Source organism: Oncorhynchus mykiss, chromosome 1 (assembly GCF_057628025.1).
Source record: "Oncorhynchus mykiss isolate SJ-2025 chromosome 1, ASM5762802v1, whole genome shotgun sequence".
In the NCBI taxonomy this organism is placed as follows: domain Eukaryota; kingdom Metazoa; phylum Chordata; class Actinopteri; order Salmoniformes; family Salmonidae; genus Oncorhynchus; species Oncorhynchus mykiss.
The window spans coordinates 47,209,309-47,236,004 of NC_143022.1; the positions used below are offsets into that span (position 1 = coordinate 47,209,309).

The 26,696-nt window shown below is 42.0% G+C and overlaps 1 protein-coding gene across 1 annotated transcript in view; it reads right to left on the bottom strand.

Moving 5' to 3' along the window:
- Positions 1-26,696, bottom strand: part of LOC110523892 (synaptotagmin-9) — a 47,221-nt gene that overhangs the window by 12,001 nt on the left and 8,524 nt on the right. Inside the window, exons 2-3 of the mRNA XM_021603012.3 lie at positions 4,525-4,888; positions 3,884-4,424 (exon numbers count right to left, since the gene is read on the bottom strand). Of these exons, the coding sequence (XP_021458687.1) occupies positions 3,884-4,424; positions 4,525-4,888 (905 nt within the window). The remainder of the gene's footprint in view (positions 1-3,883; positions 4,425-4,524; positions 4,889-26,696) is intronic.

Consider the following 26,696-nt stretch of genomic DNA (forward strand, 5'->3'; position numbering starts at 1 on the left):
GGTCCACACTTTGCTACACTGACCTGGTCACTCAGAAGGCGCGGTAGGAGGTCTCCATCGTAAAGTGGTACATATCACACACACACACACACACACACACACACACACACACACACACACACACACACACACACACACACACACACACACACACACACACACACACACACACACACACACACAAGCACGTGCGTACACACACGCAACCTCCCCACACATACTCACAAAGAGATTAGGGGTGGACCATGTAGCCCATCCCTCTCAGGCTAAATAATCCAATTACCCACTTCCATTTGCAGACTATAGGATAACAGTCTCCTCCATCCATTGAAGTACTTAAATCAAGTCAGTGGTGGAATTATCGTCACTTGTGCTCTTTCAATGAAATTAAACTGGAGCTCTAAAGGCCCCCAATATGGCTGGAGAGAGAAGGCTGACAGTCTATCTTGTGTAATTATCCATATTTCACCTTCCCCCCTAGGATCTCTCTCTTTTAAGGGCCTTCCGAACATACAGGGTTTGCTACTACCATGTTTGTAGAAAGAAACAGAGGGAGACAAAGAAGGAGGGAGATAGACAGGGAGGTGAAAATGGCTTTGCAATAGCCAGGACGTGTAAGACCATGTCTTGGCATGTCATCCTATTACGTCAGCAGACAGTAAGTCAGCAGCTGTGGAACGACATGATTCAGCACTTTAGATGTGTTTCACTGGGCTTCTAAATGAACACAGACACAATCAGGGTAAACAAACACATTTCAATCACTCATAAATGTAGTACTCATGTAATAATAACGGACTTTGGAATGATTCTGTTGTCATCTTGAAAAAGTAGTTTGTTGTTGTTGTAAACCCATTTTATCTTTCCTCCCTTCTTCATCAGTCATTCCTCAAGCTTTATAGTCAGCCCACGTCTGTTTCCACAATGCAGATCAATAAGACATAACGTAAGGAGATGTGATGTGCTCATCACTTAGACCACTGTACCATTGGAGGCTCCCGAGTGGTGCAGTGGTCTAAGGCACTGCATCGCAGTGCTAGAGGCATCACTACAGACCCTGGTTCGATCCCGGGCTGTATCACAACCGGGAGTCCCATAGGGCGGTGCACAATTGGCCCAGTGTCGTCCGGGTTAGGGGAGGGTTTGGCCGGGGTAGGCAGTCATTGTAAATAACAATTTGTTCTTAACTGACTCGCCTAGTTAAATAAATATAATATTATGCTGCAGTGATGGTTATTGTGGAGCTAGGTAGTAAACCTGCTGCATTGGATCAAGCCACACACACATATTTTTTTTTTTACATTTACGTCATTTAGCAGAAGCTTTTATCCAGAGCTACTTACATGAGCAATTGTGGTTAAGTGCCTTGCTCAAAGGCACATCAACAGATTATTCACCTAGTCAGCTCAGGGATTCGAACCAGCAACTTTTCAGTTAGTGGCCCAATGTTCTTTACCGCTAGGCTACCTGTCGCCCAAGTTGGCTCACATTAATACTATCAACTGCCATTGCAGGGACACAGATTACAGTGCTCTTGAAATCTTAGTTATAACAGAGACCAACCAGGGCCAACCCTGCATAGCTTCAATGGCGAGCCAGCAGTGGGATGCAGGGTGGTATGCCGCTGGCCTAAACCACCAGTTCTGTTCTGTTGTCTAACAGTTTAATTCAACCCTCATAAAGGTGGATTTGAGACCTGGTTGTAGAAGCTTACATAGATCATGTAAATGATTTAGAGCTGGTCACTTGTATGGGTATTTGTATAGCACTCTGTCCCTGGAAGGTGTCCTGTATTTTAGAGGTATGTTAAAAACATGTAATAAACACGCTACATGACTTGTAATTGATGTTATCTAAGAAGTAGATGGTGGGTTATTCTTGACTCCGTTCATATGGTCCTACAGTTCAGTTACAGAGATGTAGCACTTCAATGTCAGACTTGATGCCGGTTTACACTTTGTATGTTACATATGGGATGTTTGAAACCCAACTTAGCGCTGAGGTATGATTTATGCATAGACTAGTGGTTGGACTTGTGATGTCACATGCTCTGTGTCCCAGAAGGGCTGGCCCAGTTCTGGGATGGAGAGTGGCTGTGTGTGTGTGTGGCTACGTGTGAGTGTGTGCGTGTGCGTGTGATGCTTGTGTTTCCTAGATGCTCTGGGTTGCATCCCCAGATACTTTGAAGCTCCCCAGTTAGCTCACCCATGTCACACAGGTAAATCTAGGACTCTGTCCAAGCACCCCCCCTTGGGTGCAAGTTTTTGCCCTAACACTACACCGCTGATTCAAACAACCAACTCATCATCGAGCTTTGATTATTTGTTTCAGCCGTGTAGTGCTTGGGCAAAAACTAAAACTCGTCCCCGGGTGGGCCCCAGGACCGAGTTTGGAAACCCTGACCTATGAAGTCGCCAAGTTTGACAGCCTTGATACAAAATACTAGCTTCAGACCTATTCATTGTCTGAGCCTAATCTGTAACGCCCAACACAGGAGATGAGAAGCAGGTACAGGGAGTGAACCATGTATTATAGACGGACATGTAACAGAACAAGAACAGCGTCTGGACATAAACACGACAAACAATGCTACTACAGGGAACAACACAGAGGAGCAGACATATATGCAGGGGCAATCAACAAAGTGAGGGAGTCCAGGTGAGTCCAATGAGCGCAGCTGCGCATAATGATGGTAACAGGTGTGTATGATGACAGGAGCCTGGCACCCTCAGGGGGGAGCAGGCATGACATAATCAGGGAAAGGGGGGGATAGCTAGTCAGTTGTACAACTGAATACATTCAACTGAACTGTGTCTTCCACATTTAAGCCAACCCCTCTGAATCAGAGAGGTGCGGGGGCTGCCTTTAAAAACATCCATGTCTTCGGCACCTGGGGAACAGTGCCTTGCTGAGGGGCAGAACAACCTATTTTTACCTTGTCATCTCGGGGATTCAATCCAGCAACCTTTGAGTTACTGGTCCGGCGCTCTAAACACTAGGCTAATCACACATGTTTGATGAACTCAAACCCTACATGTTGACGGGAAGTAAAAATGAACCCATCTAAAAAAAAGGAAGTGGCCCTCAAGAGAGACAGTATAGAGATATATCCCTGAGACATCACTCAGACTACAGTCCTCCCTTGAGACTGCAGACAACCTGCACTCCTTCAATGACACCATAAGTCCTTATTTCCACAGTGAGACTCCAATGAGACTGACGACTATTGAGACCGCACTTTGAACGAATTGAGACTAAAGAGCCTTTCTGACATCAGTGAGAGTCCAGCGAGATTCCATCAGACAGGTGAGACCTTCAGTATGTCACACCTCACAGATACTAATGGGATCCATGTGAATAATGGAGAGAGGAGCTCCAGCTTTGTATCCTCGTGTCAAAGCAGTCACTGCTGCCAACTCAGATGTATGTCTCCACTCCATGTGTTTCCTTGTGTGGTCATGTATTATTCATTCCATCTAAGTATCATTTTATGTTAGTCTTCTTTTTTTTTTAAACCAGGGGGGGGGGGGGTTCTGTGGGGACAGACATACTTACACTTTGGTATTTTCCTCCCTGCCTTGCTGTTACATGGCCTTTACACATTTTTATATTGTTTGGACAGTTTTTGGTAGCCCTGAGGGGAGGGCAGAGCTGGTTCCGATATGCTTCTAAGGGTTTAACTCTTTCCAGTCCCACTCCTAAACTGACATAGGTGAATGATCAGGGACCAGAACTGAAGTGACTTCCAACTAAACTCTCTCAGATAATGTACCCTTATTCACTACCTCATTTCAAGTCACAGCGTTGCATTTATTGTTGCATGTCCACGTACCCAAGCAGATATTATGATACTGTACTGAGACTGATATAGAGGTTAGCTCACCGAGGTGACGTACTGGATGTCCCTACAGAGTTTAGTCTCTCTGGGGAAGTCTGCTAGGTCCAGGAAGTTATCCACCTGCACCTGGCCAATGATGTCGTGGCGGGAGAAGCGGTCAAAGTCGTAGACGCTGAAGTGCAGTTTGCGTGTGGGCAGCTCAGTGTAGGCCACAGGGAACAGGAAGACCTCGTCGAACACAGGGTTGAGGGTCTTGCGGTGCACCTTGGTCTGGTGCTTGGTCTTACGGTCGGGGAGCAGGTAGATTTTGACGTAAGGGTCAGAGGTTCCTGAGAAATCCTTGGCCGGTAAATCCTGGGCCTTGTGGATCTTGATGATGAGCTGCTCCAGGTCACAGTCGAACTTGAGGATGAAATGTATGCGGCCGCAGCTGTCCGTCTTCCTGCCGTCGTCCGTGTCCACAGAGCGTTGCTTATAGAGCTCGGGTTTGATCCGGCCCAGAGTGGCCAGGGACTCCTGTCTCTGGAACTGGCCAATGTTGAAGTCTGGGTTGGATAGGTTCATTTGGCGACGGATGGAGTTGTGCCTGCAGAGGGTAGAGAAACCAGTTATCATTAGCTATAGGCAGAATGCAACATGGTTAGTGGAATTGACTTGTTCATTTTTTTCTGTGCTGCGGGACTGACCGGACAGAGGAGGTGGGCTCAGTGATCTGGCGCTGCACGCGGGTGATGTGGCGGACATGGTTCTCCTTGAGCTTGGACTGGGCCTCCAGGGGGATGTCTGGGGATGTGTGGCTGATCTTCATGATTGCCTCGGGGACTACCAGGCCTGAAGGCTCCTTGACACAGTCTTCACTGTACTCATTCTCCACCCCATCCACCTCCATCATGACTGGCTGCTGGTCCCCCTGGCCATCCTTCAGGCCGCTGGGGAGGCCACGGTCGCGCCATGGCACCCAGCACAGCTTCCACGAGACGAAAAGTGAGACCCCGAAAAGGGCTAGGCCACAGGTGGTCACCACCAGAGACAGCAGGCTCACTGACAAATCTGCAATAGACAGACCCAGGGAGAGAAACACGTTAGCAGGGAACTGTGGGACGATATATTTTGTATTGATAGCAAGATATTATAATATGCTAACAACTTTTCTTTCAATCTCTCCCAATGTGCTGCTCAAATTGATATTGTACAAACGTTAGTATTAGTATGACAGACATGACAATTGTTTCCATTAGCAAAGGAAGAGAAACTCATCAGATTAGGTAGCATTGTTCAGTTCAATCAACATGAACTCATCAGTAAGTGCTCTCATCTCAAATATCCGCTCAAAGATAGTAAAAGGGAAGTGGTTGGTGTCTGGAATAGCCTGGTGTATTCCACCGGAATATGTTATGTTTCTCAGAAAGAGCATCTCACTATCTGATGAATGAGCTCACTCTGTCTCCATGTCTCCTCTCCAATACCCAGTCATTACGAATCAGGCCATGCAGACACAGAGAGGGCTTTTAGTCCACAGTGAATAAGCCCTTGTCAGAGTGTCCTGCCACTAGCTTCCCTTCAGATCTACTGTCTACATTGTCTGTACCTGGACCATGTGTCCTCTCGACCGTACTTCCCTGTCATTATCTAGACCAGTGGAGGGAAATGGAGCCTCATGTGATGTTGAGTTATTCCTCCCACCAATCCATCCTGGTTGGGCTTTACCCATGAGAAGATGTGGGATCCACAGGCTCATTGGGCTGGCCCACATACTGCACTGGAAACCAGCTGGGTCTTTTGCGCTAAGCCACAGAGATAGATGGCATGCCCAGACATTGTGGCACTTCATTTTAGTGGTGACACATTTTTTGAGGATTCACTCATCTAGTTATCTGCTATTTTGACAACCTTTGGTACATCTCAATGTGGCTGTTCTAAAAAAGCAAAAATAAATTCAAGATAAAATATCAAAGACGCTATATGAGTTTGGAAGCAGAATATCTCTTGCCCATGTTCATTGAATGCATGGAATGATAGACATTGGGACTATGTGTGTTGTCCCACCAAACTCCCAGGCCTGCTGGGACAACTGCACTTCCTATCCTAATACTGACATAGTGCCATCAACACAATGAGTTCTAAACACCACTCACTTTAATTGATTCTGCAGCTCAATCAATTACAAACAGGACACATGTCTAAAGTTTGAACTCTCTCAAAGCAACACTGTCTGAAAAGTTCAATTAGCATGGGCTAATTGACTTTAATTATCAATGTTGTATTATTCAAATACCCAGCAACCACCCAACACTGCACTGCCACTCCCACACACACGCACACACACACACACACACACACACACACACACACACACACACACACACACACACACACACACAAACACACACACACACACACACACACACACACACACACACACACAACCCAAATGTGTAAACATGCTGATTTGTGCGAATTCTTAAATGATCTTTGCATTGTTATTTATAATTGTATATCCAGTATGCATAGGCCTATGCATATTCAATGGGCTGTGTAGGTGATATAATGCAGTGGTTCCCAAATTGTTGGCAGGGGTCCATGTAGGTCGCAAGGATGACATTGGCATCATTTTCAAACTAGCTACACACAGCCTGGTCCAGGCCAATTGATGCAAGCCTCTGAATAAGTAATGAGTGATCCACATTATCGAAGGCTTTAGACAGGTCAATAAAAAGGACCGCACAGTGTTTCTTCTTATTCAAAAAATTAAGAAGATAATTTAAACCAAAGAAGTAGCAGAGATGGTGCTATGACCTGGTCTGGAACCGGACTGGTGTATGGTTGACAAGGATCTAAGTTAAGTACTGAATCTACCAAGGATTCTAGGATTTTTGCTAGGCAACAGAGTTTGGAAATGTTTTTTTAACCTTTGTGTTGGGTCGCGACTCAAAACGTACCTCAATTGGTAGGTCACAAAAAAAAAAGCTGTCCAAGCATGCATGAAAAATGAATTAGTTGTACTGTAGCTGCTAAACTATCTAATTCATTTTAGACTCTTTATGGAATCACACATGTTCCAATACAATATTTAATGAATTATGTGTGCAGAAAACACAGTCAAATGTAAAGGCGCCAACTGTCTTGGTAAATAACAACAGCATAGCATATATTCTTCTTAACAATGTTTTAATAGATCTCCTAGCAAGAATATTATGTCACTTTTGAAGGGAACCAAACTGCTCAATTTCATTTGACTGTGCCTAACTCTCTTTTTAATTAATCAATTGTACAAAACATGACAAACGAGGGTTGCTGTTGGCCAAAGTTGTCTGATGATCAAGCTAGGGGTGTGAATGTTTAAACGTTTAAATTAAATTGGGATCAAAAATGGTTCTGCTTGTTTTCCCCATACAACAGGTCCTGATCATCATCATCATCATCATCATCATCATCATCATCAAGGGAAAATGTTTTATTTAACCTAACGCAACAATGATGTAACGTAAGTAGGTGGAGATACTGTATGCATCTTTCAAATGATATGCCACGGATATAAAATGCTCGGCACATCATTGTCGTTAACAACTTAAGGGGGCTGAATAATTTTGCACGCCCAATTTTTCAGTTTTTGATTTGTTAAAAAAGTTTGAAATATCCAATAAATGTCGTTCCACTTCATGATTGTGTCCCACTTGTTGTTGATTCTTCACAAAAAAATACAGTTTTATATCTTTATGTTTGAATCCTGAAATGTGGCAAAAGGTCGCAAAGTTCAAGGGGGCCGAATACTTTCGCAAGGCACTGTACATGGGGGTACCAGTACCGAGTCAATGTGCAAGGGTACGAGGTAATTGAGGTAGATACTGTATGTATATATAGGTAGGGGTATAGTGACTAGGCAACCGGATAGATAATAAACAGTAGCAGCCGTGTATGTGATGAGTCAAAATAGTTAGTGCAAAAAGGGTCAATGCAGATACTGTAGTTCACACGAAAGAAGTGCGACAAGGGAGTGAGAAAATCACAGCACTGATTACAGAAATGATTGCAGTTGATATGCAGCCATTGTCAATGGTAAAGGATGTTGGCTTCAATGCCTTGATGGCATATCTAGAACCAGACTACAAGATGCCAGGTCTAAAAACTGTGATGGCCGAATGAAAAAAATTGTACAATGATTGCTCTGCAAGTACAAAGCACCAGCTCTCAAACACCCCGTACGTGAGGTTAACAACAGATTGTTTGACGTCTATGAACACGCTGTCATACATCACTGCAAGGAGCCATCACATTGACCAGAAGCGGGACATGAAGTCCCATGTACTGGCCTCTGAGAACATGGAGGAGAGGCACACAGCAGAGAACCTAAAAATGGCATTAACTACCATCATTGCTGAGTGGGTGGGGGACAGCAGTAAGGTGAGTGCCGTCTGGTAGCCAGGACTGCGGTAGATTGAACTGCATCACCCCCTATAGCGGTCATATGCAGGACCATATGTGCACCGTGAATTCCCATGTAAATTTTTTGATTTTCTTCTTATAGTTTAAATGACAAAAAATAGCTGTTTAAATGTTTAGAACATTTTTACATTTGTCACATCCCTAGATCAAACAAATATTTCACAGGAATGATTGGCGTTGATCTTCAAAAAGAGAGCAAAAAGTTGAAGGCTGGATTAAAGATGAAAAGGCACCGTAAAAGCTATGTGCAGTTGCACACGCGATTGAAGAGCACAACAGCTACTGCTGTTTTTTTTTACAATGCTGTGCGACGCTCCTCAGATCAGCTCGGCGACAAAAACAATAACAGCAGTGGTGGGGCGGCCAGTACTGCGGATTCCATCTTTAAATCTAAAGATGTGATACACATGATAATCCAGTCACATACAGTACTGACATATCAAACAGGTGTCATCTTCATCCTCTCTTTCATAACGATTTCTCCTGTCAGGCACGAACACAAGCGTGTTCCAAATGCATGCATGATGTATGAGGACTTATTGATGGTGTGTGTGTGTGTCTGTGTGTTGAGCTGGCCTCCTGCTGAACCAAATGGATTACAGACGTGTCTCCGCAGTAGGACACCACTCAGTGTGGGGAATACACATAATTGTGACCTCTAGCATACGTTGATTGCAAAATTATTTGGTCTTCGCCCCTTCACATGCATGGTGAATCAAACCCATTCACCTATTGTATTCAGTGATTACCAAAGGAGCAATCAAGCTGACAAACCTCGGATTTAATCTTGAAATGTTGTTAAGGATATGTTGGATAGACGCAATGGAAATGAAGTAGATTGAGAACCACTAAGCAGGTTCACGTGGGACATACAGTACTAAAGCAGATGAGCTCTTATGTATTTAGTGTACACTGTATTGTGATGTTCTGTTTTGTGGCATAGAAGATGGCATTGCAGTGGACAGCTGCCGTCTTACGGGCTCCTGACCAACTCCGCTATTTTTTTATTTATTTTTATTTTACTCTGATCTTAACACCATATTTTCGCCATCATTTCCTATGGCCGAAAACTATTTCTGGACACCAGTTCAGCGATCACCAACCTCGATATGGATGAAGATTTGTAAACTCCCTGGCGAGACTACGTCAGCGACTAAATAAATGGCCCACTTTAGCGCTTTTCCCAGGACAAGGAAATTAATTGTTGGACAAAAGGATAATATGAACTAAGCTTGCCCAAATGGACAAGCAAAAACAAAATCACCCAAAAATATAACTTCCTAACAATTAATCTGATCCATTGGATCATAGTGTCCTAAGGATGCTTGTTGACACCTCACACCCGGTCATATGTTTTTTATGCAGCAGCGAACTCTCTGTATCAACCAAAGGTATGTCTTAGCCTCCAGAAGACTTTTGCCGCCCAAAGAGCCTAACGTCCAAAAAGTGAACACTGGAACAATATTCCTAACATCAGAATGTGGGGAATGGTCAGTGGGGACCTAAAGAATAATCATGTCATATTGTTTTTCATTTTGTGATGTCATTACGAAGGTTATAAAGGGAACACTGTAACTTGAAAAGTATTTACACTACAGGTACAGTGGTTCCTCCTTTTAAAGTTGTGTCATACTGCGCCACACCTTGCGGGCTGCTGCAGCATTCTGTTTGACCACCAGAGGGCATATTTGAGAAGCATCTGATAGTCTTCCGTATTGGCATTACCAGAGAATTTAAAACCTTTTTTGTAATAAAATAGTATATGGGATTGATTTTAAGAAATTTGGCTTAATTAACTTCTTGACGCTACCATCCCTAAGCGGGATAATTGTCATCAGCAACCGCTAAATAGCATAGTGCCTCAGTCAAATAATAGTACTAAAAATATTCCTATTCATGAAATCACAAGTGCAATATTGCAAAACACAGCTTAGCCTTTTGTTAATCCACCTGTCATCTCAGATTTTGAAATTATGCTTTACAGCGAAAGCAATCCAAGCGTTTGTGTAAATTTATCGATCGCATGACAAAACATTAAGTACATTTAGCATCAGGTAGCTTGGTCACGAAAATCAGAAAAGCAATCAAATTAATCGTTTACCTTTGATGATCTTCGGATGTTTTCACTCATGAGACTCCCAGTTACACAACAAATGTTCCTTTTGTTCCATAAAGATTATTTTTATATCCAAAATACCTCCGTTTGTTTGGCGAATTATGTTCAGAAATCCACAGGAAAGAGCGGTCACGACAACGCTGACAAATTCCAAATAATATCCGTAATCTCCACAGAAATATGTCAACGTTTTTTATAATCAATCCTCAGGTTGTTTTTAAAATATATAATCCATAATATATCAACCGCAAATGTCTTTCACAGTAGGAGAGGGAAAAGCAATACCTATCCAAACTCTGTTGCGCGAGCAAAACTCATGTGACCACTTGACGCGATGTTATCGTTCTGGCTCATTTTTCAAAATAAAAGCCTGAAACTATGTCTGAAGACTGTTGACACCTTGATGAAGCGATAGGAAAAGGAATCTGGTTGATATCCCTTTAAATGGAGCAATGGGAGGCTATGGAACATGGAGTTTTCAAAATAGAAGCCACTTCCTGGTTTGATTTTTCTCAGGGTTTCGCCTGCAATATCAGTTATGTTATACTCACAGTGTTTTCTATCCTAATCAGTCAATAATATGCATATTCTAGCATCTGGTCCTGAGAAATAGGCCGTTTACTTTGGGAATGTTATTTTTCCAAACATAAAAATAGTGCCCCCTAGCTTCAAAAGGTTAATTTGATTAATATTATGGTGTTTCTATTACGAGAAAAATGAAGAACAAAACAGAAGGGTTTCTGTTAGGATGGAATGGAAAATATGGCGCTGTACAATGTGACGTAGGCTACAGCATGAGGTTTGGAGGATTCTAAATTGTTTGCCTTCATTAGACAACTTTGTTCCTATATTTCTGTATACCAGTGATATTTATTCCCATAGTAATTCAGTATGGATCCATAACTAAATCAACATCTGCATTTTGAAAGAGTATTTTTATCATTATTTAATTAATTAATGCATAAAGAAGCTGATGAAGAAATACAGTACTGTACAGTATATGCTTTTACATTTGGATAATAAAGCATTTAAGCATCGAATACATTGCAAGTAGAGGGATTTTCACGACAGTAGCCGGGCTATAAAAAGTCTATTGTCCTGCTAAAAGGAAACATTTGCATGATGGGCTACACCTGCTGCAGTTGTGAAGACACAGCATCTTGTTTACACTACATCTTGTTTACATTCTTTATTATAATCACAATGTCACACATTATTTGTATCTACCTTTCCAATTACTTTTAGAGTTTAGGATTTACAAATGTGCGCTTTTCATTATTAGTTACATTGTTTTAGGTTTAACATGCAGACTTTTTTTCTTTAAATGATTGTTTTATGTAGGATGCTACATATTTGACCAGTTCGCAATTGTAAGTAGGCCTAATAAAAAAAAATCCTGCTTCTATTAGGCTGTTAAGCCTCATAGCCTACCTCAGCCAGTTAAGTTATTTTATATAGGTCTAGGCTCCGAAGAAATAGACTCCAATAAAGACCTCTTGTTGTTTGTGAAGTCAAATTAAAATTAAGATTACTGTTGAAATGAATTGCTCGATTGGTGTAGGTTTTCTCCATCTGTTGGTGTGCAACACTTGCATAACAAGTTTGCTATATTTTCAGCACCAGCCACTGTTAACCTCCTATTGATTGCGCTGTGTTTTCTGCCAGATGTTTTTTAAATTGAACCTTTATTTAACAAATTATTATTTGCAATGACAGCCTACACCGGCCAAACCCGGATGATGCTGGGCCAGTTGTGCGCCGCCCTATGTCACTCCCAATCACATTCAGATATGAAACAGCCTGAATTCAAACCAGGGACTGTAGCGAAGCTGCTTGCTCCGAGATGCAGTGCCTTAGACCGCTGAACCACTCAGGAGCCATGACCAATACACTGTAAATATACAGGTGAAGTCGGAAGTTCACATACACCTTAGCCAAATACATTTCAACTCAGTTTTTCACTATTCCTGACATTTAATCCAGGTAAACATTCCCTGTCTTAGGTCAGTTCGGATCACCACTTTATTTTAAGAATGTGAAATGTCAGAATAATAGTGGAGAGAATGATTTATTTCATCTTTTTTTTTTTGTTCATCATATTCCCAGTGGGTCAGAAGTTTACATACACTCAATTAGTATTTGGTAGCATTGCCTTTAAATTCAAACGTTTCGGGTAGCCTCCCACAAGCTTCCCACAATAAATTGGGTGGCTTTTGGCCTGTTCCTCCTGACAGAGCTGGTGTAACTGAGTCAGGATTGTAGGCCTCCTTGCTCGCACACGCTTTTTCAGTTCTGCCAACAAATTGTCTACAGGACACACCAAAGTATGTTCATCTCTAGGAGACAGAACGCGTCTCCTTCCTATGACGGCTGCATGGTCCCATGGTGTTTATACTTAAATACTATTGTCGGTACAGATGAACGTGGTGCCTTCAGGCATTTGGAAATACCTCCCAAGGATGAACCAGGAGGTCCACCATTTTTTTCTGAGGTCTTGGCTGATTTCTTTTGAATTTCCCATGATGTCAAGAAAGAGGTACTGAGTTTGAAGGTAGGCCTTGAAATACAGCCACAGGTACACCTCCAAATGACTCAAATAATGTTAATTAGCCTATCAGAAGCTTCTAAAGCCATGACATAATTTTCTGGAATTTTCCAAGCTATTTAAGGCACAGTCAACTTAGTGTATGTAAACATCTGACCCATTCGATTTGTGATACAGTGAATTATAAGTGAAATAATCTGTTTGTAAACAAATGTTGGAAAAATTACATATATATGTCCTAACTGACTTCAAAAAGAAATTTGTGGAGTTGTTGAAAAACACGTTTTAATGACTCCAACCTAAGTGTATGTAAACTTCCGACTTCAACTGTATATTTTTTATTGGATATGCATCATTCAAAGAATGGAGTTTGATACACCTGGTATTGGATATGACTGAAAAAAAACTTGCTAAATAGCAATTTTCCTAAATTAACTTGATGACAAATAAATATGCACATTCGTTTGTCTCTACATTAACTAACATATTCCTCTCAATTGTATTTTTTTTGCTTGACTTGTTATAATGTTATAATTACTTACATTTGCATTAGCAAAATAAATTTGTGGAGTTGTTGAAAAACAAGTTTTAAAGACTCCAACCTAAGTGTATGTAAACTTCCGACTTCAACTGTATATTTTTTTCAGAAAATTAACTGTGTGCAGGTAGATATGTGTGTAGGTAGATGTGGAAAGATAGATACAATTGATTTGTTGCAAGCTGGGGAGGGGGGGTCACACCTATCTCCAGATGGGGAGGGAGGGTTTCACACCTAGCTCGGCTATTAGACAGTTCTTTAGTAAAGGTTGAATTGTCTATTGTTCAGCTACTAGCCCATCCTGCTACGCTTGTGAAAAACAAGTAATAATAATTTTCCCCCTTTCCATGTTAAAGAATCCAATTGATAAAGTGTTTTTAGCCACAATCGGCCCCAAACCCAATTAATACATTTGGGCACAGTTGATAGCGTGCTGGACTTCGGGCTAGAATGTTGAGGGTTCAAAACCTTCTCCTTGCTTGTTTCATTACATTATTATGCCGGTCTCAGAGCAAATAGCCTGGATTGTTACTCCCTTCTCGTTCCTCACTCTCTTCCACGCATCATTCTCCACCTGAGTGGCTCGCTTGTGGGCGTGCTAGCAGGATATACTGTTTTTTATTCTGTATATATGAATTACAAATCAGCCTTTATTTAAATCATGTTTCTAGTCTATTGCATAGTTACAATGTGTAATCATTGATGTCCCAGGAGCAGGATTGGTTTACACTTTTGAAGTGTATAATTGTAATACATACATGTAGACACAGCATCATTCAAAGAATGGAGTTTGATACACCTGGTATTGGATATGACTGAAAAAAAACTTGCTAACTAGCAATTTTCGTAAATTAACTTGATGACAAAAAAATATGCACATTCGTTTGTCTCTACATTAACTAACATATTCCTCTCAATTGTAATTTTTTTGCTTGACTTGTTATGACGTTATAATTACTTACATTTGTATCCACCATAATGTATTGTCAGCCATCTTTGCTGAAGAAAGTCACCTTGCGTCAAATTCGTCATTGGAACCACTTGGAACCATTCGTCATATAAAAACCTTGGGACCCAAATGCATAATGAGTGCTCTAACTCCCCCTTGCGATGGTCTGGAGCAATGAAACCGTGATGCTGGGTACCTCTAAGTCCCGCGGTGTAAGCTCACAACTTCTTTTTTAATCAGGGAGGCAGGTAGCCTGGTGGTAGGAGCATTGGACTAGTAACCAAAACGTTGCAAGATCGAATCCCCGAGCTGACAAGGTAAACATCTGTCGTTCTGCCCCTGAACAAGGACATTAACCCACTGTTCCTAGGCTGTAATTGAAAATAAGAATTTGTTCTTAACTGGCTTGCCTAGTTAAATAAAGGTAAAATGAAGAACCACTGTATGAAGTCTCCATCCTTTACGTTGTGCAGGGAAAATGATGAGAGTATTTTTGTTAAGATATGATTGTGATTTTAGTTTTCTAATAAGATAATTGTTTTTGAGAATACCTTGCACAGTAACTAGCTATGCCCCAGAGTGAGGTCAGAAGAGCGTGTCATTGTGATGGAACCGCCCTTTTCGACCAGCGTGTTTAATCAGGACAACAGTTTTCAGCTGTGCTAACATAATTGCAAAAGGGTTTCCTAATGATAAATTAGCCTTTAAAATGCTAAACTTGGATTCACTAACACAACATGCCATTGGAACACAGGACTGATGGTTGCTGATAATGGGCCTTTTTACGCCTATGTAGATATTGCATAAAAATCAGGCGTTTCATGTTACAATAGTAATTTTCAACATTAACAATGTCTACACTGTATTTCTGATAAATTTTATGTTATTTTAATGGACAAAAAATGTGCTTTTCGTTACAAAAGAAGGACGTTTCTAAGTGACCCCAAACTTTTGAACGGTAGTGTATATCTTCCAGAGTTTAATTTGGGAGATAGTAACTTGTTAAACAACTTGTTTCGTGATGCCCCTAATCCTAATGAGTTAATTGTTAAGTGATTAATTGAATCAAGTAACAATTAAACATAGTTAGTGGATTATATAAATAACAGTTATCAAATTAATGAAAGTAAAGTCACGACAGTGTGAACGTGGTTTCTCAACAATGAAGAGGATCAAAACAGATTTGCCATCCAGTCTGACTACCCCACAACTGCAAAGGATCATGTTCCTGTGGTGGAGGGTCCTCCCATGGAAGACTTTACAGCTGCCCAAAGATAGTGGTCTTCAAGTCTGAGAAAACGTAGACCAGGGTTCAACCCCTGGTTGTCCAGACAACAGCGACAGAGGGGAGACGAGGTAGAGGAGAGTGAAGAAGGAGATGAGCTGGAGGAGGACTGATCACACACACCCACACGTGTCTATGTATCTCCGTCTATGTCGGCCTGCCTGCTAGAATGCTATACAGGAAAGCGATCCTCATTTAAAGCAGTAAGTAGGTATACTCCATGTCTGACTTCCTTCCTTAGTCTTATAAGTACTGTACACACAGTACATACTGCATAGTCATGCATTATTCATGAGTAAAGTATATTTTATCAAATTTAACTTGGTGGGTATTTGTATGTTATTCATCAACATGTAGACTTGAACTTCATTGTGTGAGTCATTGTGTTCTGTGACATTTTGATCTCAGCGTTTTAGAGATGCATCTCTTTATCTTTGTATGTTGCTATTGTGAGGTTAACAGACATCAAGCAGTTTTAATTAGCCTGCCATAGGTTGTCATATATGGTAATTAATCCATTCTAACCCTCTAGGGAAAATGTAAATTAATTCACTGATTAACTGATGCACTTTATTGTATGCAGGTTCAATTTGTTATAGTTTCCAAATGGTTGGAGTCAGGAAATGTCCACTGTTATTAAAATAACAATAATGATCAAATCGCATCTGTCAATAATATTTGTTTTACTTACAACAGAATTTTCAGTTTTGGACAAGTACTTTTAGCTATTGATCAAGTAAAAAATAAGTCCCACCCAGCAATCTGCTCCCCACGTCTGGTACAGGTACCTCCGCCACACTCCCCTCTCTCCCTAGCCTTTGCTCGCCTCCAGCACACACGCACATACATTCACACACACCGCAGACTTTGCACTGATCTGAATTTTATGTAGGCTAATTAACTTGTGAAGCTTATTATGTGAGCTCACTCAGAAACACTTTAATTAACTAGCATAGACCTAGTATTATTTTATTTTATCTCAGACGTTTATAGCCTACTGGACTCATTGAGAGCTACTCTCTTATGTTGTTGGGGCGAGTGACTCTTTTAACTTAACAATGTCTAGCCCCAAGTCATTTTTTTTCTTGTGCTTTGTGCTATTTGCTCCATGACTCCTTCACACTTTGGTGACTATAAACTTTCTCGTTTACCCAACCGTGGGACAAACAATGTTTGTTCCCACACTTGCGACTCAGACTATCTATCTGTTACACGGTCTCTTGACCTCCCATACTATTTTAACCCCCTCTAGCTGGATTTGCATTCATGTTACCTGATGAAAGTGCTGTACAATTTGATCTTGTTGCCATCTGATGCACATTCACATTCTAATAAATGATCAACACCGCAAAGCTCTCCCTGTCCTCTGCCGTGCCCTAATTGTATTACTGCTGGTGATATCTGGAAATGTACACCTTGACCCGTCTACTGTTGCAAGCCCCAATTCTGTCTTGCGCTCGGATGATTTCTGCTTCACTGATTTCTTCTCTCGTAAAAGCCTAGGTTTTTTTCACGTTAACACTAGAAGCTTATTATCTAAAATTTAGCAATTGAAAGTGTGGGTTCACAGCTCCAATCCAGATGTGTTTTGTCATTACTGACTCATGGTTAAGAAAGACTGTTCTGAACACTGATGTTAACCTTTCTGGTTATAACCTTTAACTGCAAGACAGATGTTCCAAAGGTGGTGGCGTGGCAATCTTTACCAATTTAACACCTTCAGTGCTCAGTTGTCTCCATCAAGTCTGTCCCCAAACTATTTGATTTGCTGGTTTAAGCATAGATAGCTCTTTGTTGACTGTTGCTGGGCGTTATCAAAATCCATCAGCACCGGCCTGTACCCTACCTGCCCTAAGCTCTCTCCCCTTATACTAAGTCTGAATTTATCCTGCTATGTGAACTAAACTGTGACATGTTTAAACCATTCGGCCAAGTCTCAAAACAATGGGACTTCCTAAATCTCTCTCAGATTATTATCAATCCCACAAGGTATGACTGCAAATACCCAGGAAAGACTACTCTCCTTGATGTTATCCTCACAAATAATCCTGAATGGTATCAGTGTGGTGTTTTCTGTAATGCTTTTAGTGACCATTGTTTTACGTCCTGTGTTCGTAATGGCTGCTCAGTGAAACGACCTGTCCTGTTTTGTCATAAATGCTTGCTGAAAAACTTTAATGAGCAAGCCTTCCTTCATCACCTGGCCTCTGTAAATTGGGATAGATTCAGTTTGATCCCCTCTGTTGAAGATGCTTGCTGCTTCTTTTTAAAATATTTTCAGTGGTATTGTTAACAAGCACGCCCCCATAAAGAACATTTAAATGTAAAAAAGTGTCAGTGCCTGATTTGACGGTAATCTGGCAGAGTTAGTCCACCGCAAAAACACCATTTGGCGAAAAGCTTGGCACACAAATACTCAGGCTGACTGGCTGTCGTTCAGGCAAATGAGACGTAAGTGCACCCAGGCTATCCCGAAGGCCAGCGTTAGTTACTTTAAGGAGCAGTTCTCTCTCTGTGGGTCTAACCCCAAGAAGTTCTGGAAAAAAGTGAAAGACCTGGAGAATAAACCCTACTCACAGCTGCCCATGTCCCTTAAGGTTGATGATGTGGTTGTTACTAACAAGGAGCGCATGGCTAAGCTCTTTAATCACCACTTCATTAAGTCAGGATTCCTATCTGACTCAGCCATCACTCGTTGCCTGTCCAACACTTCCTCATCTCCCAGCCCTTATAATGCATCTAACCCTGATGCTCCTCCCTCGTTTTTCACTCTACACAGCTTCTCCCTGCAGGTGGCGGTCACTGAGTCTGAGGTGCTAAAGGAGCTCCTTGAACTTGACCCCCAAAAAACATCTGGGTGAAATGGTTTAGATCCTTTCTTCTTTTAAGGTTGCAGCCCCAACCATCTCGGAGCCTAACTCTCACCTTTTTAAACTGTCTCTACTCTCTGGGGAGGTTCCCATTGATTGGAAGGAAGCCACAGTGAGTCCTTTATTTAAAAAGGGGAGATCAAGCTAATCCTAATTGTTATAGGCCAATTCATGTCTTGCCCTATTTATCAAAAGTGTTGAAAAACTTGGCAATATTCAACTGACTGGCTAACTTGATGTCTATAGTATTCTCACTGGCATGCAATCTGTTTTCTGCTCAGGATACAGATGTGTAACTGTAACCTTACATGTTCTAAATTATGTCACCACTGCCCTTGATTCTAAGCAATGTTGTTTTGCTATTTTTATTTACATTTTAAAGCCAAAGCTTTGATACGGTAGACCAATTTCCTCTCAAAGATTTCAATGTGTAAAGTCAGAACATATCATGTCTCAGCTACCAAGGGAGTACCCAAGGCTCAATCATAGGCCCCAAGCTCTTCTCAATTCACATCAACAACATAGCTCAGGGAGTAGGAAGCTCTCTCATCCATTTATATGCAGATTATACAGTTTTATACTCAGCTGGCCCCTCCCCGGATGTTGTGTTAAACGCTCAACAACAAAGCTTTCTTAGTGTCCAACATGGTTTCTATGCAAATAACCTTCTTTTGAACTCACCAGTGTTATTACTACCTCTGTGGATGTAGAGCTTGAGGTAGTCACCTCATACAAGTACTTGGGAGTATGGCTAGAGAGTACACTGTCCTTCCTTCAGCACATACAGTATCCAAGCTGCATGCTAAGGTTAAATCTAGATTTGGTTTCCTCAGTTATAATCGCTCTACTTTCACCCCAGCTGCCAAACTAACCCTGACTCAGATGACCATCCTACCCAGAGATGTAATCCTACAGAGATGTAATTTATAGATCGGCAGGTAAGAGTGCTCTCAAGCGGCTAGACGTTCTTTACCATTTGACCATCAGATTTTCCACCAATGCTCCTTATAGGACACATCCCTGCACTCTATACTCCTCTGTAAACTGGTCATCTCTGTGTACCCAGCGTAAGACCCACTGGTTGATGCTTATTTAAAAAACCCTCTTAGGCCTCACTCCCCCCTATCTGAACTACCTACTGCAACACTCATCCTCCACATACAACACATCGACGGGGCAGTAGTGGAGCGGGTTAAGAGATTCAAGTTCCTCGGTGTCCACATCACTAAATAATTATCATGGTCCACACACACCAACACAGTTGTGAAGAAGACGCGACAATGCCTCTCCTCCATCATGAGTCTTAAAAGATTCGGCATGGGCCCTCAGATCCTCAAAACGTTTTACAATTGCACCATTGAGAGCATCTTCACTGGCTGCATCACCGCTTGGTATGGTAACTGTTAGGCTTCTGACCGCAAGACGCTGCAGAGGGTAGTGCGTACGGTCCAGTACATCATTGGGGCCGAGCTCCCTGCCATTCCAGCCACCCAAGTCACAGACTGTTCTCTCTGCTGCCGCATGGCAAGCGGTACCGATGCACCAAGTGTGGAACCAACAGGACCCTGAATAGCTTTTACCCCCAAGCAATAAGACGGCTAAATAGTTCACCAATAGTTACCCGGACTATCTGCATTGACCCTTTTTGCACTAACAATTTGTTTTATCACGTACGCTCTTGCTACTTCTTATTATCTATCCTGTTGCCTAGTCACTTTATCCCTACCTACAATTTATGTACATATCTACCTCAATTACCTCGTACTCCTGCACATACCAGTATCCCGTGTATATAGCCAAGTTATTTATACACATTGTGTATTTATTCTTTGTGTTATTATTTTTCTATTTTTCAAATGTTTTCTCTCTGCATTGTTGGGAAGGGCACGTAAGCATTTCACTGTTAGTCTACAGCTGTTGTTTACAAAGCATGTGACAAATAAAATGTGATTTGAATTGATTCTTTGAATGCTGAAAAGAGCAATATCAACCACAGGGAATATAAGAGCACTAGAAGGTTAGTAGATTAACAAAGGGAAGAACTCATTGAACCAGAGGGCAACAGCACAGTTCGACCGGTCACATTTTTTCCCAGCTTGAGTGGAAAGCTATGAATATGTTATACTTTCTCAAGGAGCCCCTCTGGTCTGACCTGTGTTTTTCCTTCACTGGGCTGCTGGCTCCTGGCCTATCCACCAGGGGCTACACTCTGCCTGCTGGGGGTGACCTCGGTTTGGGAGAAAGAAGCTCTTTGAAGTGCCTCATTCTGATGAGATGAGGAAAATCCCCATAGTCCTATAATGTTTGATCAAATAATAATCGTCTTCACAGATCCATACACATCCACAACCCTCAGTGGGTTTAGATCTACGAAGGTTGATATTTTCATGAAGGTGAAATTATTTGGCGAATTACAGAAGACTCCTAATATACAAGCCTGGGTCATATAGGCCCTTCCATTATACCCATTGTGTTGTTTATATTGGTCTGCTAGTCATCCATAGAGAGGGCAAGCCCAGGTTGTGACAAACAGCAGCACAGGCAACAATATGTCAATAAGGGACCATTGCAAAGGTGAGAGGTCATTTTAATATGGGGGATTGAGAGACTGGAGTTAACACCCAGGCACCTCTGATGTATCTTTAGAACAGATGTATTGCTCCCCTAGAAGAGCTGTGATAACAAACTGTTCGATCCACGAAGAAAACTACTTGTAACTGACAATGCTTGCTCCACTGGATGCTGCTGCAGTGGTCCAACTGGCCCAGAGGCTTTGTTGAGCATGAGAAAAATGTGTGAAGAAGGTTTTCTTAACGTCTTCATCTGGAAAGCGACAATCTCTGTCGTTTGATTGTAGCTACTTTGCCAAGCAACTTCTATTGCATAATCAGAGGATATGAGATGGACTTTTCTTAACTGTCCAATTATTACAACTGCTGTTTGTATAGTTATTGTAAGTAAGCCCATTGCCCTTAGGCATTTAATGCCAGCAGTTTATGTAGCTTTATGGCCAGTTAGTTTCCTACTAGAAATCGCATTTGTGACTGTTCAGACCAGACGAGTCTCTCTCCTCAAGTGGGCCTGACCAAAACCAAGGATCAAGTTTCATTGTGGTCCTCTATTATTCAAACATGGCTGGCAGTATGGGAGGGTCAAAAATAGTTTCCACACTTTCAGTGGTCTTGTTATCATTTTGCGTCTATAGAACCTTGCTTATGTGGAGTAATGTGCAATAAATAGGTCACAGAGTCTTTCAGGAAAATATCTGTTCGCAGAAGTTCCGTAGGATCATGCATGTTTAATGGAATTTGTATCGTGTTTAAATGCATCAGTCAAGCCCAGCATCTAATATTGAGCCTACGGTGACAAAATGACTCTCAAACAACTCTGGTCTGTGACTTGATAGTATAAGGTGGTTAGACTGGGGTACCAGCTCAATTTCCATTTGCTCAATAATCACTATTTGTCACTTAAAGCTAGAATCCTTAACTGAAACAATTACAAAGCAGACACTCCGTTTCTGTTTTGGTAAAAAGCTGGGACTAGAGAAATGTAACGACTCTCAAATTCATAGACAGAGCTATGGAGGCAAGGACTGACCATCCATTATATCAAAAGGATAGTTTTAACCACTCCCAAAAAATGTGTAGCAACTACCCAGCTAACAACAAACGTTCCCTCAACTTTAGAGAACGTTCCCTTAAGAGTCTCATTAGGTCATTAAATAAAGTTTTCATATGAATGTTCCCATGATGTGCAAGGAATGTTTCCAAAGACCATTCCCTTAATGTGAAATAGAACTTACCCAGAACGCGGTTACGATGTTCTCAGAATTTAAAATATTAATGTTCTAGACACATCTCATGGGAACGTTGCAAGAACATTCATGTGTCCAGGTTTCTAAGGGTTGGGAGAATATTCCATCAATGTCCCACCAAACATACACAGAACATGGTTGCCATGCTCTCAGAATATAAGATACAATTGTTGAAGACACGTTTCATGGTAACGTTGCAGGAACATTTCTATGTATCAGTTGTCAGAATGTCGCCTGATGGTCCCAAAGAAACGTTCTCCAAAAAAAGGTACATCACACATCACACCTTGAGTGGTGAACTGTGAACCACAGACCCATTCATAGTTCTTTGTCTGTTGGCAATGTTAGGGATATGACGTACACACAGACAATGCTTTTAACATACATACTTAAATATTTGACACACTTTAACATAAATGGCTACATTGTGCATGTTCAGCTGTACTGTAATTATTACTCAACATGTCCTAACCTGGGATTTGAACAGTAGATGTGTGTGGGTAAAATCACTGGGGAAGCCGAGCCAGGAAAAACTTGCCATATCACAACCCATGTGTTGTGATGATTGCGTTGTTTGCTCTTTAACCTGCTTGTTCATATGCCTTGCCACTGTGATATATATAGGCCTAAGGCAGAGAAAATAAGAAGACACAGTGGCAGAATAAAATTAAATCACAACGGTGTTTCATCAAAAACCGGAGAGTAACATCTGTCCGGTGAAGGAGTCTGGTGGCACCTTAATTGGGGAGGACGGGCTCATGGTAATGGCTGGTGCGGAATCAGTCAAATGGTATCAAATATATCAAACAAATGGTTTTACTCCGGTCCAGCCATTATTATCAGCCATCCTCCCCTCAGCAGCCTCCGATGTGGTAAAGTCCACAAAGCGTATTGCATGTAGGCTGACAGTGTCACCAGCAAAGCACCCCCACAACATAACACCTCCTCTTCCATGCTTTACGGTGGGAAATACACATGTGGAGATCATCCGTTCACCGTTCATCCGTCTCACAAAGACCTGTTAGTTTTTCTTTAAGAAGCCCTCCTGTTCTCCACTCATTACCTGTATTAACTGCACCTGTTTGAACTCGTTACCTGTATAAAAGACATCTGTCCACACACTCAATCAAACAGACTCCAACCTCTCCACAATGGCCAAGACCAGAGAGCTGTGTAAGGACATCAGGGATAAAATTGTAGACCTGGGCCTCCCGGGTGGCGCAGTGGTTAAGGGCGCTGTACTGCAGCGCCAGCTGTGCCATCAGAGTCCCTGGGTTCGCGCCCAGGCTCTGTCGTAACCGGCCGCGACCGGGAGGTCTGTGGGGCGACGCACAATTGGCCTAGTGTCGCCCGGGTTAGGGAGGGCTTGGTCGGTAGGGGTGTCCTTGTCTCATCGCGCACCAGCGACTCCTGTGGCGGGCTGGGCGCAGTGTACGCTAACCAAGGTGGCCAGGTGCACGGTGTTTCCTCCGGCGCATTGGTGCGGCTGGCTTCCGGGTTGGATGTGCGCTGTGTTAAAGAAGCAGCGGCTTGGTTGGTTGTGTATCGGAGGACGCATGACTTTCAACCTTCGTCTCTCCCGAGCCCGTACGGGAGTTGTAGCGATGAGACAAGATAGTAGCTACTACAACAATTGGATACTACGAAATTGGGGAGAAAAAGGGGTAAAATTCAAAAAAAAAATATATAAATAAAAATAAAAATTGTAGACCTGCATAAGGCTGGGATGGGCTACAGGACAATAGGCAAGCAGCTTGGTGAGAAGGCAACAACTGTTGAAGTTCAAGATGACGGCCAATCACCCTCGGTCTGGGGCTCCATGCAAGATCTCACCTCTTGAGACATCAATGATCATGAGGAAGGTGAGGGATCAGCCAAGAACTACACGGCAGGACCTGGTCAATGACCTGAAGAGAGCTGGGACCAGAGTCTCAAAGAAAACCATTAGTAACACACTACGCCGTCATGGATTAAAACCTTGCAGCGCACGCAAGGTCCCCTTGCTCAAGCCAGCGCATGTCCAGGCCCGTCTGAAGTTTGCCAATGACCATCTGGATGATCCAGAGGAGGAATGGGATGAGGTCTGATGAGACAAAAATAGAGCTTTTTGGTCTAAACTCCACTCGCCGTGTTTGGAGGAAGGAGAAGGATGAGTACAACCCCAAGAACACCATCCCAACCCATGAAGCATGGAGGTGGAAACATCATTCTTTGGGGATGCTTTTCTGCAAAAGGGACAGGACGACTGCACCGTATTGATGGGAGGATGGATGGGGCCAAGTATCGTGAGATCTTGGCCAACAAACTCCTTCCCTCAGTAAGGGCATTGAAGATGGGTCTTCCAGCATGACAACGACCTGAAACACACAGCCAGGGCAAATAAGGAGTGGCTCCGTAAGAAGCATCTCAAGGTCCTGGAGTGGCCTAGCCAGTCTCCAGACCTGAACCCAATAGAAAATCTTTGGAGGGAGCTGAAAGTCCGTATTGCCTAGCGAAACCCCCGAAACCTGAAGGATCTGGAGAAGGTCTGTATGGAGGAGTGGGCCGAAATCCCTGCTGCAATGTGTGCAAACCTGGTCAAGAACTACAGGAAACGTATGATCTCTGTAATTGCAAACAAAGGTTTCTGTGCCAAATATTAAGTTCTGCTTTTCTGATGTATCAAATACTTATGTCATGCAATAAAATGCTAATTAATTGCTTTAAAATCATACAATGTGATTTTATGGATTTTTTTTTTCCATCTCTCACAGTTGAAGTGTACATATGATAAAACTGACAGACCTCTACATGCTTTGTAAGTAGGAAAACCTGCAAAATTGGCAGAGTATCAAATACTTGTTCTCCCCACTGTATATACAGTACATGTATATATTAGTTTTTCAATCCCAGCCCCAGGAGGCCTTTTGCCTTTTGTTAGGCCATCATTGTAAATAAGAATTTGTTCTTAATAAATTAAGGCCTGATTCAAATAGTCTACTCAGAACAGTAGATGTTGAGATGTGTATTTTACTTGAACTATGTAAAGCATTTATTTGGGCTGCAATTTCTGAAGTTTGTCATTTATTTAACTAGGCAAGTCAGTTAAGAACAAATTCGTATTTTCAATGACCGCCTAGGTGGTTAACAGCCTTGTTCAGAGGCAGAATTACAGTTTTTTTACCCTGTCAGCTCAGGGATTTGATCCTGCAAAATTCCAGTTCCAAGTCCAATGCTCTAACTACTAGGCTACCTGCCACCCCACTTGTAGTTATCCGTTGTATGTACTAAGACACTTGTATGCACCTTTAATGAACTTATCTTCTGCAGCAGAGGTAACTCTAGATTTTCCATTCCTGTAGCGGTCCTCATGAGAGCCCGTTCCATCATAGCGCTTGACGGTTTTTGCGACTACACTTGAAGAAACTTTAAAAGTTATTGAAATGTTCCGTGTTGACTGAACTTCATATCTTAAACTTCTTCAGGCTAGGGTCCTTTTTTCTAAATTTCCTCCTGACTGACGTACCAAAAGTAAACTGCCTGTTACTCAGGCCCAGAAGCCAGGATATGTATATAGATTTGGTACCATTGGATAGAAAACACTTTGAAGTTTGTAGAAATGTTAGAATAATGTGTGAGACTATAACACAATAGATACGGTCAGAGAAAATCCAAAGAAAAACCAACAGGATCTTTTTTTTAGAGAGCCCATGCTCTTACAATGGAAAGCATAGGGGCATATGCAATTCCAGCTCCCAGATTGCAATTCCCAAAGCTTCCACAAGCTGTCCACTAGGCGTCCCGCTAGCCTGAGAGGTTTTAAAGTAATGATGGACTGTCATTTCGCTTTTCTTATTTGAGATGTTCTGGCCATAATATGGACTTGGTCTTTTACCAAATAGGGGTATCTTCTGTATACCCCACCTACCTTGTCACAACACAACGGATTGCTTCAAATGCATTAAGAAGGAAAGAAATTCCACAAATTAACTTTTAAGATGGCACACCTGTTAACTGAAATGCATTCCAGGTGACTACCTCATGAAGCTGGTTGAGAGAATGCCAAGAGTGTGCAAAGCTGTCAAGGCAAAGGTTGGCAACTTTGAATAATCTCAAATATAAAATATATTTTGATTTGTTTAACACTTTGTTGGCTACTACATGATTCCATATCTGTTATTTTAAAGTTTTGATGTCTTCACTATTTTTTCTACAATGTAGAAAATAGTAAAAAATAAAGAAAAACCCTTGAATGAGTAGGTGTTCTTAAACTTTTGACCGGTAGTGTACATTCAGCCTCTCCCAAATTGAAGGAA